General features: G+C 39.3%; 1 protein-coding gene across 2 annotated transcripts in view; it reads left to right on the top strand.

Moving 5' to 3' along the window:
* The window catches only part of SPATA2 (spermatogenesis associated 2), a 121,355-nt gene that overhangs the window by 58,214 nt on the left and 45,021 nt on the right, over nt 1-18,120 (top strand). Inside the window, exon 2 of one of the 2 annotated variants that reach the window (XM_053692056.1) lies at nt 16,160-16,589. In XM_053692056.1, coding sequence (XP_053548031.1) covers nt 16,272-16,589 — 318 coding nt within the window. In that variant the 5' untranslated portion in view covers nt 16,160-16,271. Of the gene's footprint in view, nt 1-16,154; nt 16,590-18,120 lie in introns of both variants that reach the window. The other variant, XM_053691973.1, reaches the window with a different exon arrangement.

Here is an 18,120-nt window from a genome sequence, read left to right as displayed (position 1 = left end):
TATTTTTATTACTTATCCAATATGAACTCTATTACAGCTTTGCAGTGTGTAGTTTTAAAGGGACACTCAAGTCAAAATAATCTTTTATGATTCAGAAAGAGCATGCCGTTTTAAAACACTTTCTTTCATGTGCTTGGCAAGAGTCCATGAGCTAGTGACGTATGGGATATGCAATCCTACCAGGAGGGGCAAAGTTTCCCAAACCTCAAATGCCTATAAATACACACCCACAATTCAGTTTTACAAACTTTGCCTCCTATGGAGGTGGTGAAGTAAGTTTGTGCTAAGATTTCTACGTTGACATGCTCTTAGCATTTTGAAGCCCGATTCCTCTCAGAGTACAGCGAATGTCAGAGGGATGGGAAGGGAGTATCACTTATTGAATGCAATGGTCTTCCTAACGGGGATCTATTTCATAGGTTCTCTGTTATCGGTCGTAGAGATTCATCTCCTACCTCCCTTTTCAGATCGACAATATACTCTCATATACCATTACCTCTACTGATAACTGTTTCAGTACTGGTTTGGCTATCTGCTTTATGTGGATGGGTGTCTTTTCGTTAAGTATGGTTTTTATTACTTAAGACACCCCAGCTATGGTTTGGCACATTATGCATTTATATAAAGTTCTAAATATATGTATTGTACCTATATTTGCCATGAGTCAGGTTCATGTATTTCCTTGTGCAGACTGTCAGTTTCATATTTGGGGAAAATTAACATTTTAAGAAATATTTTTCTTACCTGGGGTTTAGTCTTTTTTTCAAAATTGACTACATTTTTCTTGCAGATTGCGGGCAGTATTAGGCCCGCGGGTGCGCCAAATGCTAGACTTTATTGCGTCATTCTTGGCGCGAAAGTACGTCCATTGACGCAAGTTCGTCATTTCCGGTGTCGTAGTTGTCGCCGAGTTCCTTACACAGGGTTGCATCGTTAGTGACGCGAGTGTGTCATTTCCGGATGTTGTTGGCGCCCAAAAAAAATTTCAGTTACATTGTGCATCATACTTGGCGCCAAATATTTTCATTAATTTAATACCCCATTGCTATTTGCCTCTTGCCTTTTTCTATGTCAGAGGGCTATGCTATTTGCTTTTTTTTTCCTATTCCTGAAACTGTCATATAAGGAAATTGACAAATTTTGCTTAATATGTTTTTTTTTTATTTTACATTTTGCAAGATGTCTCAATCTGATCCTGCCTCAGAAGTATATGTTGGAACTTTGCTGCCTGATGTCGGTTCTACTAAAGCTAAGTGCATTATATTTCCGAATGTCATTTGCATTGGTTATCATGATAAACTTTTAGATGCAGATATTGTGTCCATCAGTAAATAGTACATTGCCTGTTGTTGTTCCTTCAACTTTTAATGTACATGTTATACCTATTCAGAAGGCTTTGTCTGCTATTCTGCATTCTAATATAAGGTCTTGTTAAACTTCTCATAAGGTTGATGACATTTCTAATGACCGACAACATAATGAATTATCCTCCTCTGGTGAAGATCTATCTGATTCAGAAGATCCTTCCTCAGATATTGACACTAACAAATCTACTTATTTATTTAAAATGAAGTATTTTTGTTCTTTGTTAAAGAAGTGTTAATTATTTTGGATATCGTGGAAACTAGTCCTCTTGATATTAGAACTAGTAAATTATGTTTTTAATCCTCCTGTGGTTACTCCAGAGGTTTTTTCCTGTTCCTGATGCTATTTCTGATATGATTTCTAAGGAATGGAATAAGCTGGGTACTTCTTTTATTCCTTCTTCAAGTTTAAAAATTGTATCCTTTTTCCAGCAATTTCTATAGAGTTTTGGGAAAAGATCCTCAAAGTTGATGGGGCTATTTCTACTCTTGATGAACGTACCTTTATTCCTATAGTAGATAGTACTTAAGTTCCTTTAGATAGGAAACTTGAATCTTATCTAAGGAAAGCTAATTTATATTCAGGTCGTCTCAGGCCTGCAATTTCTTTGGCTGATGTTGCAGCTGCATCAACATTTTTGTTGGAGAATTAGCGCAACAAGAATTGGATTCTGATTTATCTAGCATTGTTCGCTATCTGCAACATACTAATCAGTTCTGATGCCATTTTTTATATCATCAAGATTGATGTTAGATCTATGTCTTTAGCTATTTTTAGCTAGAAGAGTATTGAGGCTTAAATCTTGGAATGCTGATATGACTTTTTAAGTCTAGATTGCTATCTCTTTCTTTCCAAGGTAATAAGAGACCTAAGGGTAAATATAGAGCTTCTAATCGTTTTCGTTCTTTTTGTCAAATAAGGAACAAAAACCTAATCCTTCCCTATGGAATCTGTTTCCAATTGGAAACCTTCATTAAAGGATTACTTTCTGTTATAATTTTTAAGCTAAACAACCAACATGTTAAAGTTAATAAACATTAATTAAAACCTACTGACCTATATTTTCTCCAAAACGAAGTTTCATAACGTTCTAAAAGTTATATCTTTTATTCGCCGATGATGTCACGTTATCCTGCCCACTATTTTCAGCACTGCATGTTCAAAATACTTAAACCAATAACTTTGTGTTTAAAGCGCCATTTTGAAACCTAGGTATTGTAAACGGATTGGTACAGAGCAAAGGATACCCACGGAGTGGGTTTGGAAAACAATTAAATTTGCAGACAAGATTTCTGATATACGGTAGAGATATGTTAATGAAATGCTATTGATAAAAAGCGTATTTGGGGTAGTTAGTTAGTAACAGGCATAGAAAATATTTACTTACAGTGGCCCTTTAATTGGAATAAATCCAAGCCATTTAAGAAACCAAAAGCCAGCCCCTAAGTCCGCATGAAGGTGCGACTCTCATTCCAGCTCAGCTGGTAGGGGGCAAATTAAGGTTTTTTTCAAGGATGTTTGGATAAATTCTGTCCAAAATCAATGGTTTCAGAGTATTGTCTTTTAGGGGTATCGAATAGGATTCTGAGTAAATCCTCCTCTGAGAAGATTTTTTTCTCTCACGCTTCCCAGCAAATCCAGTTAAAGCTCAGGCTTTCCTGAAGTGTTTCAGACCTGGAGTTCAGGGGTAGTCATGCCAGTTCCTTTTCAGGAACAAGGTCTGGGGTTTTATTCAAATCTATTCATTGTCCCAAAGAAGGAAATTTAATTCAGACCAATTCTTTTGAATCGTTATGTAAGAGTACCAACTTTCAATGGTGACTGTTCTGCCTTTTATTCAGCAAGGACATTTTAGGTCCACAATGGACTTGTAGAATGTATACCTTCATATTCCGATTCATTCAAATCATTATCAGTTCCTGAGATTCTCTTTTCTAGACAAGCGTTACCATTTCGTTGCTCTTCCATTTGGACTAGCAACCGCTCAAAGAATCTTTTTTAAAGGTTCTAGGTGCCCTGCTTTTTGGAAACCAGAGAGCAGGGTATTGCGGTGTTTACTTATTTGGACGATATCTTGGTACTAGCTCAGTCTTTACGTTCTGCAGAATCTCACACGAATCAACTAGTGTTGTTTCTTCAAAAACATTATTGGAGGATCAATTTACCAAAAAGTTTCTTGATTCCTCAGACAAGGGTCACCTTTTTTAGGTTTCCAGATAGATTCAATGTCCATGACTCTGTCTCTAACAGTCAAGAGACGTTTGAAAGTGGTTGCAGCCTGTCGGTACCTTCAGTCTCAGTCATTCCCTTAGGTGGTTATGTGCATGGAAAATTTAGGTCTCATGACTGCAGCATCGGACGCGATTCCCTTTGCTCGTTTTCACATGACACCTCTCCAGCTTTGTTTGCTGAATCCATGGTGCAGGGATTATACAAGATATCACAATTAATATCCTTAAGTCCCAATGTTTGACACACTCTGACGTGGTAGTAAAAACACCAGTGTTTAGTTCAAGGGGCTTCTTTGTTCGGCTAACCTGGACTATGATCACTACAGATGCAAGCCTTTCAGGTTAGGGAGCTGTTTGGGGATCTCTGACAGCACAAGGGGTTTGGAAATCTCAAGAGGCGAGATTACCAATCAATATTTTAGAACTCCATGCAGTTTCAGAGCTCTTCAGTTTTGGTCTCTGTTGAAGAGGGAACCGTTCATTTAGTTTAAAACAGACAATATCACAGACAGTGGCATTTATCAATCAGCAGGGTGGAACTCACAATCCACAAGCTATGAAAGTAGTATCTCGGATACTTGTTTGGGCGAAATCCAGCTCCTGTCTAAATTCTGCGGTTCATATCCCAGGTATAGACATTGGGAGGCAGGGGGTGGTCCCTCCATCCAGATGTGTTTTTTTCTCAGATTGTTCCGATATGGGGTCTTCTAGAGATGGATCTGATGGCCTCTCATCTAAACAAGAGACTTCCCAGATGCCAGTCCAGGGATTTTCAGGCAGAAGCAGTGGGTGTGCTGACACTTCCTTGGTGTTATCAACCTGCTTATATTTTCCTGCCTCTAGTTCTTCTTCCCAGAGTGATTTCCAAAATCATCATGGAACTATCGTTTGTATTGCTGGTGGCTCCAGCATGGCCTCACAGGTTTTGGTATGCGGGTCTTGTTCGGATGTCCAGCTGCCAACCTTGGCCACTTCCGTTAAGGCCGGACCTACTGTCTCAAGGTCTGTTTTTCCATCAGCTTCTCAAATCATTAATTTCAAGGTATGGACATTGATCGCTTAGTGCTAAGTCATAGAGGTTTCTCTGACTCAGTGATTAATACTATGTTATAGGCTCGTAAGTCTGTTTCTAGAAAGATTTATTATCGAGTTTTGAAGACTTACATTTCATGGTGTTCATCTCATAAATTCTCTTGGCATTTCTTTTAGAGTTGCAAGAATTTTACACTTTCTTCAGGATGGTTTGGATAAGGGTTTGTCTGCAAGTTCCTTGAAGGGACAAATCTCTGCTCTTTCTGTTTTATTCACAGAAAGATTGCTAAACTTCCTGATATTCACTGTTTTGTACAGGCTTTAGCTCGTATTAAGCCTGTCATTAAATCAATCTCTCCTCCTTGGAGTCTTAATTTGGTTTTGAGGGCGTTACAGGCTCCTCCATATTGAGCCTATGCATTCTTTGGACATTTATTTACTTTCTTGGAAAGTGTTGTTCCTTTTGGCCATCTCTTCTGCTGGAAGAGTTTGAGCTATCTGCTATTTCTTGTGAATCTCCTTTTCTGATTTTTCATCAGGATAAGGCGGATTTGCGGACTTCATTTAAATTTTTTCCTAAGGTTGTGAATTCTAACAACATTAGTAGAGAAATTGTTGTCCCTTCCTTGTGTCCTAATCCTAAGAATACTTTGGAAAGATCCTTACATTCTTTGGATGTGGTGAGAGCTTTGAAATATTATATTGAAGCTACTAAAGATTTCAGGAAGACTTCTAGTCTATTTGTTATATTTTCTGGTCCTAGGAAAGGTCAGAAGGCTTCTGCTATTTCCTTGGCTTCTTGGTTAAAGCTTTTGATTCTTCAGGCTTATTTGGAGTCGGGTCAGGCCCCGCCTCAGAGAATTACAGCTCATTCAACTAGATCAGTCTCCACTTCGTGGGCTTTTAAGAATGAAGCTTCAGTTGATCAATTTTGCAAAGCGACAACTTGGTCTTCTTTTCATACATTTACTAAATTCTACCGTTTTGATGTATTTGCTTCTTCAGAAGCAGTTTTTGGTAGAAAAGCTCTTCAGGCAGCTGTTTCAGTTTGATTCTTCTGCTGATGTTTTAAGTTTTTCTTGTCATCAAAGAATAAACTTCTATTTTGGGTTGTGGATTATTTTTTCAGCGGAAAATGGCTGCTGTTTATTTTTATCCCTCCCTCTCTAGTGACTCTTGCGTGAAGTTCCACATCTTAGGTATTGATATCCCATATGTCACTAGCTCATGGACTCTTGCCAATTACATGATAGAAAACATACTTTATGTAAGAATTTACCTGATAAATTCATTTCTTTCATATTGGCAAGAGTCCATGAGGCCCACCCTTTTTATGGTGGTTATGATTTTTTTGTATAAAGCACAATTATTTCCAAATTCCTTTGTTGATGCTTTTTACTCCTTTCTTTATCACCCCACTACTTGGCTATTCGTTAAACTGGATTGTGGGTGTGGTGAGGGGTGTATTTATAGGCATTTGATGTTTGGGAAACTTTGCCCCTCCTGGTAGGATTGTATATCCCATACGTCACTAGCTCATGGACTCTTGCCAATATGAAAGAAATGAATTTATCAAGTAAATTCTTACATAAATTATATTTTCCAATTTACTTTTTTATATTCACACTCACAAATCAAGATCCTACTGAGCATGTGCACAAGCTTGCAGGGTATATTTATACTTGTCTGTGATTGGCTGATGTCTGTCACATGATACAGGGAGCTGGAAAATGGGAGAAAAAAATATTTGTCAGAAAAAAATCTTATTTGAAATTCATAGTAGGTGTCTTTTTTTTTTTTATTATGCACTTGTTATTTATGCAATTATACTGCATTGAGTGGTCCTTTAACACTAAACTTCCAGTAGGTATATAACACTATGCACTTCAAATGGTTATACAGGGCATATGAATAGACCGGTCCGGTCGCCAATGGCGACCTAAATTTCTTGCGGGCGGCGTCCTGACATTTTAATCAGGATAAAAGAAGAAATAATAAAAAATGTCAAATTGCTTTTCGCATATGCGCACACACGGGAAAGGAGGGTAGAAAGGGGAGGAACTTTCTGTTAAATGCATTCAAAGACCTCCCCTTATCTCCATGGCTCTTGGTCTCTTCCTTGTCAGTTGATACTTCCCACCCCTAAAGTTGTCTGCGCGGGAAGACATCCTGCTAGAGCGGTGTTTCTTCTCTGTGTATGAATGAAGTATGGCTTAAAGTAACTATATAGTTATGGTAGGCAGCTTGCTCACGTACATTATGCTGACTTACTCCAGGGTCCTCAGCAGTACTTCAGCACAATGTATACGAGCAAGCTGCCTACCATAACAATATAGAGCAGTGCACAATTTTTCTGGATGCTATTAATGCTCCAAAAACTGACTTTACCAATTAGTAGAGAACATACCATTCTCCAGTCAAATCTGCTAGCGCGGCACTGACAGTCGCGCTAGTAGTTGAAAGGCAGTTGGGCAGAAAGGGGGAGAAAAAAAAAAGTATTTTTAAAATGCTCATTATGTCACTGTTCATTGTCCAGCTAAATCCAGTACCGCTCACAGCGCTATAGGGTGAAGGGTGGCAGCTTTAAATATACTTAGTCAATCATAACCCCCCACATATGCTGAAGTAAAATAAAAAAGCTCAATTATATATTTTTTTCCTTGGGGGGGGGGGGGAGAAAGGGGGGGGAGAAAGTCAAGATGTACATTACAGTATTACAATGATAATATCCCTGTTTTTTTCTACCTAGTGATAGAAAAATATTTTCTAAAGTTAAAGCCTTTTTATTAAGTCCCAAATATTAAGCAGCTTGCAGGGCATTCAAATTGGGACATCTGTCTGCAATACTTTATGGGATTACAATAACACTATTTATATTGCCTTTTTACATAAGATATATACACACTACATGCAGATACGCACGGGCGACTAAAGTTTCTTGCGGGCTTGTAAGTTTTGTCATTTACTTGCCCGGTGGGCGAGGGGAGTATTTGGGTATTCATAGGCCCTGTTATATGTACCACGGCTTTTCAATCTCAATAGCAAATGTAGCCATATCACCACAAGTATAAATGAACAAAAGGAAAACCGAAAAGAACGTAACCTGTTGCTCCACACTACTAAAACCTAATAAATGTATACTTATAAGCATAAGGCCCATTAGAAAGATTTCAACATTGAAATACCCCATCTATTCTAGTTATATAAACCATTTGTTATATACCGTGATAATTAACACATTTAACCAAATCAGAGGTATAAGCTATTATTGGAACACATAGGGCTATGAGACCCTTTGGAGGTGCGCTCACATAAAAAAGGACCAAACAGAGGTAAAGTCTAAAAACAAAAAAATCTGGATAATGGCCGCTCTTCCAAATGGTGTAGTCAAGTGGAGATCATGTGAAGACAGAAGAGGAGGCGCCACATAGTACAATATCGTCTGAACTAATACACAGGTGAAACAAACAAATGGCAACTCACATGGAAGGAGGCACACACAGTGCCGTAAACAAGCCGGGACCTCTTAGTTGCCCGACAGACTCACTCCCGATAACCTGTGGCGTCTCACCAATCGGGATATCTTTCTCCACTGAACGTCAAGAACCAGCGTCCTCGATACCAGCACTAATTGGAAAGGGTGTGTGTGAGGGACTGGACTACCACTCAATATTCCTAAGGCAAAACCCACAATAGAGGGGGATTAATTATTCACAGAGCAGGGGTGAATAAAATTGAAACAAATTTATTAAAAACAGCAACGCGTCTCTCAGCCAACAGTGCCATTTCATCAGGCTGTGAACAACATTAAAACCCCTTGCTCTACATATACCTCCCTTTAGCCAACCAATAGTTCGTGCAAACGCACACCCTAACCAGATGTCACGCCTCTTGGGTAGATACAACGAATTGCTACACTTGACATTGTGAATATCTATTTTTAGTCAGAATGAGAAAAAAAAAACATATCTCAGTATAACATAATTTGCATTGGACTTTTTACATTCCTTGCAATCAAAATGGAAAGATGATTAATGTGACAACCAAATATTGGCAATATTCTATATAGACAGTGAGATAATATCTATACCTGTAGAAGTAGATACACCCATATGGGTTAGAATAGATAATGTATAATCCCTAAGTCTATACAGAATATGGTGTGTGTAAACAACATTTATTATACATGAAAATGTATTATACATGAATAAAATTAATAAATCCTCACGTTCCCACGGAATGTTCCTACTCCTCTGTCTAAACTGACGGTCTTTGCTCTTGCAGCCATGAAACTGGCGATAGCATGAGCATGGAAGCAAACTCAGCCCCTAGACATTACAACTGTAACCTCTATAATACAGGTATATGCCTAGATGGAACAAAGTTTTTACTTTAGTTTGGACAAAGAGGATCTCTATTGGCAGATTTGGGAACCCTGGTTCGGCTAGCAAGCAGATTGCAGACAAGTACACAAAGTGCAGCCCCTAGACACCCCCTATAGTGAAATTTAGCTCTTAATCCAATATGAATCTTCCACCTAGCTAAAGTCCCTCCTCTGCTTCCTCCCACCCTCAACCTTTCGTTCTTGCCCCTCCCTCTTTTCCTACCCCTCCTTCCTCCCCGCCCCTTAATATGTGACCTATTACCCACCCGCCCCACCTCTTACCCCCTTTTCGCTTCATTTTTTTTTGGGATTGCTTGCCCTGCCTGGATATGCGCACTGGGTTCGACCCACTGGGCTACTGGAAGAAGTATGTTAAATGGTAAACACTGGCTGTCTTCTCGAAGCCATTATAATACTTAGTTAATATTTATGTGTATCGTGCTATACTAGTTTTAACATTTAAGTTATGATAACTCCTGTTAACCTTGATGGATCTCCTCAATGCAGGAGACTCTATGTACTTCGTATTCATTTGACAGTCCTTAAAGACATGCTTATTGTATTTACTGTGCAAATATTGTTGGACCTATGATTGTAAAAGAACTTAATGAACCTGCTCTTATTGACAAGCTTACTTTACAATAAAAATTATTTTGGAAAAAAAAAAAATTAATCCTAATTGCCCCTTAATTTAATAGGGAGTGAATCCTAAAAAGTAATTGATCATAATAGTTATTATGGTATGAATATTGGCAACATTAAAATCTGAAAATGGTTATACTATCCATAAACAGAAATTGTCAATAGCATATAAATGGCTGATTACAAGCAAGTTTTGAACAGAACATATATCAGGTGATCAGTGCATCAAGTATGTGCCGATAAACATATCAGACTGAAATATTATAGAGTTTGGACCAATAGGCATATGAAACACAGGCGTATTGACATGCCTTACACTTGTGTGCCACACATTTAAAATGTTCTTTACATAGCAACCAACTACTGCTCTTATTATTAGATGATCTAATATCACTTGGGACCAAAACATTACCTAAAGGTTTTTTTTCTTCTTGAAACACATTTACATCCCTTTGATACCCAAGGATGCAAATCCTCATCACCCAAGAGAATAGGTAGATTGTTCCTTATTATTCTCGCAATCTGATAAAACTGGTTACTATAATCTGTGACTAACACTGGCATATTTTGTGTAGCTAACTTCCTTTCTTTAGGTACTATCTTTAGGTACTCATCCAGTGCTTTATCTATCAAATGAGTGTGATATCCTCGTTTGAAACTTTCCTAAATTCCATAGATTGCTGTAAGAATAATGTATTCGACAAACAATTCCTTCTTAGCCTCATAAACGTCTGGTATGACCAGAGTGTAGAATAATATTCCCCGCTATGGGTTTTCTATATAGTTCAGTCTCAATCGTACCAGCTACACATCTCAAAACCAAATCCAGGTACTCTATATTATTCACATATTTGGTGTGAATGAAGCTCAACCCCAAAGCATTATAATTCAAAGAGTCTTGAAAACATTGACCCTTTTTATCTGAACCTTTCCATATCAACAAAAGGTCATCAATGTACCTCTTATAGTAGGCGATATCATCTGTTTGGGGGCCATCAGGTCCAAAGACTTGGGACAGCTCCCACCAACCCATATACAGTTTGGCAAAATCCATGGCACAAGTTGCCCCCATAGCTGTTGATATGTAGCCGGCATGGTTTTTTACTCTCCTATCAATTCTCCAGAAATTAGTGTACAGCTCACGTTACTTGAGTTTATAGCTGCTATGGTATTTTGAAACGCTGTAGTGGAGTTTGTTCTGTTTTTGGAGTTCCTTGCAACACTCATCATAGGGCAGTTTGTGAACTTTCAGGCCTGGTAGTTGTACTACCTTGCTTTTGGAAGGCAGTTTCTGAGCTTTCAGACATGGTTATTGTACTTCCTGGCTTTTGGAGGGCATTTCTGAGCTTTCAGACTTGGGTGTTGTACTACCTTTCATTTGGAAGGCTTTTTGTAAGCCTTCAGGCTTTGTTGTTCTACCTGGCTTGTGGAGGGCAGCTTCTGAGCTTTCAGGCCTGGCTCCTGCACTACCTGACTTGTGGAGGGCATTTTGTGAGCTCTCATGCTTGGTTCATGCACTACCTGGCTTGTGGAGGGCACTTTTTGAGCTCTCATGCTTGGTTACCTGTACTGCCTGGCTTGTGGAGGGGACTTTGTCAGTTTTCATTGCTGGTTCCTGTACTGCCTGACTTGTGGATGCCACCACTTCTGGTACTAAGCCTAGAATCGGGCTCAAGGAAAAAGTCAAGCGGCTTTGCTTTATAGATGGTGGTTGCACAGATTTTCTTCTTAAATGGAAAGAGTCCACAGCTGCATTCATTACTTTTGGGAAATAAGAATCTGGCCACCAGGAGAAGGCAAAGACAACCCAGCCAAAGACTTAAATACTCCTCCCACTCCCATCATCCCCCAGTCATTCTTTGCCTTTCGTCCCAGTAGGATGGCAGAGAAGTGTCAGAATTTTTAATTTTTGTTTTTGTCTCTTATGGAGGGTAGTACTCTTCGGCATGGGACAGGAGTTTTAAGTAGTCCTGTCAGTCTCTCAGTGAGGGCTTGGATTAAAATTGGAGTCCGGAGATGCAGGGAGTTTCTTTCTGCGAAACCATCCCAACTCATTAACAGCTCCTCAAGCAATTGGCGTTGTCTAACTTCGCTTCGCTGCCTGCTTTCTTCTCTCAAGTCCATGGCGGAGGCGATGCTACGATCAGTCACACTTGAAGGGCCGTGTTCCTTTTCCACGGTGTAGATTCCGGTAAGGTCGTTTCATTTTACTTTATTCGCAATGTACTGTAATGTGAATGTTTCCTGCGAAGCTACCACCTTGCGGGTCTAACTTATAACATAAGGGTCTCAGTGAGTCTCTCTTAGTAGCTTGGAATCGAGGGTTAATATCTCCTGAGGAGGGGGTTTTGAACAGGGGGGGGGGGGTTTATAATTGTTTGTGATTCCACCTGCTTATGTGCAATGTTTACTGGGCTCTTGGTTGGAACATTGAGGTCTTTGGAAGTGACGCGGCCTTTTGGCTGGGCGCACTTGTTTGGACTGTACGGTTCACCTTGTGTTCGGGCGTGGCTACGTTCCGTTGTTCCATTTCCGCATTCTCGACCGCGTGGCAAAAGACATTTTCTAGTCCGCAGGGGTCTGGTCAAAGGAGGTGGTGAGTGCCCCATCCATTGGTGGTGTCAGGTGCCGTTTTTAGTTTTTCACTACTTTAGTCCATATTTAAATATCCTCTATCCAGTTATGGAGGATTCTGAAGCTGAGACACTGTTAATTTCAGATTCAGTTACAGAGGATTCTGATACTGAGACTATTTTGATTTCAGATTCTGTGTCCGGTGATGAATCCGTAGTGGCCTCGACGCCTGTCAACGAGTTTTGTTCCGTATGCCATTTTAGAGCGCCTGGTTCCTCGGGCTCGGGGAATCCAGGGACTGCTGAGCCATCCGTCTCTGGGGGTCCTGTCCTCCGAGAGGCGAGTTCCCTACCAAATCGTACTTATGCACATGCGGGCAACCCAGTTTATGGTTCCTCCATGCAGGGTGGCGTGTTTCCCCCAGGGGTTGCAGCACATTTTCGCTTCCACATAATATTGGTGATTGTTCGTCTGCAGAGTCCGGACGCTTATTTGAGAATGTGCTTGTGCCCTATTGTTCCGGGCCTTCCGCCTTGGGGAGAGCCTCTACAGTTCCCCGCGGGGAAACTTTCCACACTAGACCTCCAATATTTGGAAGTTTTATTAGTACGTATCCTCCTTGATTCCGCATGGATGCCTACAACATGCTAATTCATCAAATCATAAACATCAACCATACCTCAGTTATATATAATTTTCTTTATTTTTTTCTACACCCCACATCAGGTACTCATTTACATTACATGCAGTACTCCCAGCACTACCAAACCCAGTACTCTCAAAACTCTGATATATAAAACGCAGCATAGTTATTCTCTCATCAATCCATGGTTGATTTTGGGAGCCCAATGACAGGACCTGTACAGTGAGAGCCAACCAGGAAGGAAGAGGGAAGCAGGGTGAGGCTAGGATGGAAGTGCAGCCTATCCGGGCACTGCCAACAAACCCAGGGTGCAGGTGGGAAACCTCCAAAACCAAATCTGTTCACCCCTGGCCCTGGAGCAGTGTTTATCACTGACTGCCTGCAAGGATGGAAGCGGAAGAGCGGGATGACAGGACGGTGCAGGAGCATATACCGTTAATGCCAATCTGTTTGAGGAACTGGTAATGTTCTGCTTCTCACATTGTTGCAGAGATAACTTGACAAGCAGAACATTACTGAGTCCTCAGGCAGATTGGCAGTGCTGGGATAAGCGTGCAACAAGGAGAGTACAGCAAGGCACCAGATCCACCGACAGGCAGACACTGAGGACACTACATGACAGTCCTGTCAGTATGCACACAGCACTAAGGAGGCTCACCAGTGATGACATTAATCACAGGGGCACAGAGATGTAACTGCAACTGCGCATGCTTTGAGGAGATGTTACTGTTTAATGGTCACACTTGTGGTTAAAGGGATATGAAACCCAAATTTTTTTCTTTCATGATTCAGATAGAGCATGCTGTTTTCAGCAACTTTCTAATTTACTCCTATTATCAATTTTCTTTGTTCTCTTGGTATCTTTATTTGAAAAAGCAGGAATGTAAGCTTAGGGGCTGGCCCGTGTTTGGTTCAGCACCTTGGTTGCGCTTGCTGATTGGTGGGTACATTTAGCCACCAATCATCAAGCGCTACCCAGGTGCTGAACCAAAAATGGCCCGGCTCCTAAGCTACCAAGAGAATGAAAAATGATAATAGGAGTAAATTAGAAAGTTGCTTAAAATTGCATGCTCTATCTGAATCATGAAAGAAAAAAAATTGTGTTTCATATCCCTTTAATGTCAAATTGTGTGGATACATTTGGTGTTGTACCGGTGCAAAGTGCTGGACAGTATAGGCATACGCAGGGCTCATAAACCCACGTCCAAGACCCAGTTTTTAACACTCCACTTGCACCTAGGTGCCTGGATTTGTTGAGTCCTTTCCTAGCAACCACTTAGAAAGGGGAAGCTTCTCTCTTGCTTTCTTTAGAGACCACTATGTTCATAATTATGTAACATTAACCTAGCAGTACCTATAAGAAAATAAAGGAAATTGAATATTTAAATCCCCCAAAACTTTACTTACCTTACCTATTATCCTCTTCTGCTCCGTTGTTTTTTTCAAAAGTCCTCTCCCGTGTTGGGTAAATTTGATGGCATGACGTTGACTGTCCCTTTTTAAGAAAAGCAACACACCATTTTAAGAAACAATAACTCTCTGTGCACGCACATTTCCTCCTTTCTTGTACTATAATTATGCACCCAAAAAACAGTAACTCTGTGCATGCACATTTTTTTTCCTCTTATATAATAATCATGAAAATATGTAATTTTTTATCTTTCAGCCTTCTGATTTCATACTACTGAACTGTTTATACATTTTTAAGACTCCCCAAACGTTTTGGCTCTGTATATTTCAAGCAATTCTTATTTAGAAAATTTGCCTGTGAACAAAAAACAAACAAAACATTTTTGTTTTAATTGTGTAAAATGGGGATTCTAGGTCCTATTAACTCAAATTCCTGGACAACTTAAATCAGACTTTAAAAGTTATTTTGTTGAATATTAAAGTTGTATTGTACTTATGCTTGTAAAGCAGTGTCTTGTAGTCAACCTTTGACAGTTTTGTTACAGGACTATTAAATACAGTATATTTGCATAATCATCAAATGCATAATAAAAAGACAATGCTATAACAGTTGAATTTCAAATGTGTAGCAGCTTTCTTTTTCTGACAAATTTAAATCCCTCCCCGTATCATGGGACAGTCATCAGCCAATCACAAAATGCATAAAAGCATATTAAAGGGACATTAAACCCAAAAAAAATATTTCATGATTAAGATAGAGAATACAATTTTAAACAACATTCACATTTACTTCTATTGTCTAATTTGCTTAATTCTTTAGATATCGTTTGTTGAGTAAATAGAAATAGACATTGGTGAGCCAATAACACGAGGCATCTATGTGCAGCGACCAATCAGCAGCTACTGAGCCTATCTAGATATGCTTTTCAGCAAAGAATATCAAGAGAATGAAGCAAAATAGATAATAGAAGTAAATTAGGAAGTTGTTTAAAATTGCATGCTCTATCTGAATCATGAAAGAAAATGTTTGGGTTCAATGTTCCTTTAAGGTGGAGCTGGTTTCCCGAAAGTGTGCATATAACAAAATTACGCATATTTTGATAATGGAACTGAGTTGGAGTGTTTGTATAAAATTGCGTGCTCTATCTTAATCATGAAAGTTTAATCAGCCAGTAAGCTACGGATACTTTAGTTTTTAGCATGTTTTCAATAACCTCTAATGTTCCTTAAAGAGTAATGGAAACCCCAACATTTTCTTTCATCATTTGGATGCAAATCAGCGCTGCGGAATCTGTTGGCGCTCTACAAATACCTGATAATAATAATAATAATACAATTTTAAACACTTTTGCAGTTTACTCCTTTTATCAAATTTGCTTCATTATTTTGTTATCCTTTGCTGAATGAACAGCAGCATTGCACTACTGGCAGCTAGCTAAGCACATCTAGTTAGCCAATCGCAAGAGACAAATGTGTGCAGGCACCAATCGGCAGCTAGCTCCCACTAGTGAAGGATATGTGCATATTCTTTTTCAATAAGGGATACCAAGAGAACAAAGCACATTTGAAAATAGAAGTGAATTTAAAAGTGTCTTAAATTGACATGCTCTATCTGAATCGTGCAAGTTTAATTTTGATTTGCCTATCCCTCTTAAGACTTTAGTACATTTAAAAACATCCATATTTATGAATCAGGAAAGTTTCTCAATAAGGAAACAACACTGTCCCAGGATTAATGACATATTTCCTCGTTGAGTGTTTTGTGTGACTGATCATGTCTGTGACATTTTTCTCTCATCTCTTTACCACTTCATGATGACTGAAGATGCACCCATATAAGTGAACATAATTCATGGTTACTTCTCTGTTTTAGAGTAGTCAGCATTGGCAAAATGACTGATCACTACTTCACCCTTGCCAACGTACATACAATACAAAGGCCGTGGAAGAGATGAGGTAATTTTCCATCTGTGAAATAAACTGCATTTCAATGGATACAAAGTACAAGGAGGACCTCTTTAGAAAGTATGTACAGTTCCACGAATCGAAATTGGAAGCTTCCGACAACAAGCATCGAGCAATCAGTGATGAATATCTTCGCGCTGCAGCTTCAGCTTTGCTCAGCCTACCTAAAATTGATCCCTTTCATAGATTCCGGATGATCAGGTTCTATGAGGTTTGTGAAAATTCCCTGAAAGCCTTGCGAACTTCCAACTTGCGCTCTCTTCACAATGCAGCTGCTATGCTGGAGACAATTGGCATTAACCTTTTTCTTTATCCATGGAAGAAAGAGTACAAAAATATCAAGGTAAGAATATCTTATGTTATTTAGGCATTGTTTACGTTTATTATTCAGCTTATACATTTAAGCTAAAGGTAGTTTTATATTATTTTTATTACTTTTGTATATATAGGCATCTATTTATCAAGCTGTCAACTTGCCTGCATTCGACGGCACCAATGCGCTCGCCTAAGATCGCCTAACATCGCTGCCGCGGACCTGAATACGTTCTCCAAAATTATCAAAAAAGCTGTCAAAAAGCCGCGCACCAAGTACGGAGCGATGAGCAGCAGACTGTTGTTAACTAACAGTCCTCGTTCTCGCTGCTCTTCGGCTTTTTTACAGCTTTCTTGGTACCCTGTCACTTAACACCCACACTATACTATACTGTTTTCCCCCTAAACCGCCGCTCCTGGAGCCCACCGCAACTCTAATAAATGTATTAACCCCTAAACCGCCGCTCCCGGAGCCCACCGCAATTAAATAAATTGTTTAACTCCTAAACCGCCGCTCATGGACCCTGCTGCAACTAAATAAAGTGTTTAACCCCTAAATCGCCGCTCCCGGAGCCCACCGCCACCTACATTATACTTATTAACCCCTAATCTGCCCCCCCACACTGCCGCCACCTAAATTATACTTATTAACCCCTAATCTGCCCCCCCCACATCTCCACCTACATTATATTTATTAACCCCTTATCTGCCCCCCACACCGCCAGCACCTACATTATACTTATTAACCCCTAATCTGCCCCCACACCGCCACCACTATATTATACTTATTAACCCCTAATCTGCCCCCACTATATTAAATTTATTAACCCCTAAACCTAAGTCTAACCCTAACACCCCCTAACTTCAATATAATGTAAATAAATATTCCTAGCATTAAATCAATTATTCCTATTTAAAACTAAATACTTACCTATAAAATAAACCCTAAGATAGCTACAATATAACTAATAGTTACATTGTAGCTAGCTTAGATTTTATTTTTATTTTACATGCAACTTTGTATTTATTTTAACTAGGTACAATAGTTATTAAATAGTTTAACTATTTAATAACTACCTAGCTAAAATAAATACAAATATACCTGTAAAATAAAACCTAACCTAAGTTACAATTACACCTAACACTACACTATAATTAAATTAATTCCCTAAATTAACTACAATTAAATAAAATTAAATTATCTAAAGTACAAAAACCCCCCACTAAATTACATAAAATAATTACAAGATTTTTAAACTAATTACACCTACTCTAATCCTCCTAACAAAATAAGAAAAGCCCCCAAAATAAAAAAAAGCCCTACCCTACACTAAATTACAAATGGCCCTTAAAAGGGCCTTTTGCGGGGCATTGCCCCAAAGTAATCGGCTCTTTTACCTGTAAAAAAAAATTACAACCCCCCACATTAAAACCCACCACCCACCCAACCAACCCTTCTCTAAAACCCACCCAATCCCCCCCTTAAAAAAAAAACTAACACTAACCCGTTGAAGATCACCCTACCTTAAGACGTCTTCACCCAACCGGGCCGAAGTCCTCAA

Source organism: Bombina bombina, chromosome 1, assembly GCF_027579735.1.
Source record: "Bombina bombina isolate aBomBom1 chromosome 1, aBomBom1.pri, whole genome shotgun sequence".
In the NCBI taxonomy this organism is placed as follows: domain Eukaryota; kingdom Metazoa; phylum Chordata; class Amphibia; order Anura; family Bombinatoridae; genus Bombina; species Bombina bombina.
The sequence above is the reverse complement of the archived record's forward strand: the minus strand, read 5'-3'. Positions and strand labels throughout refer to the sequence as shown.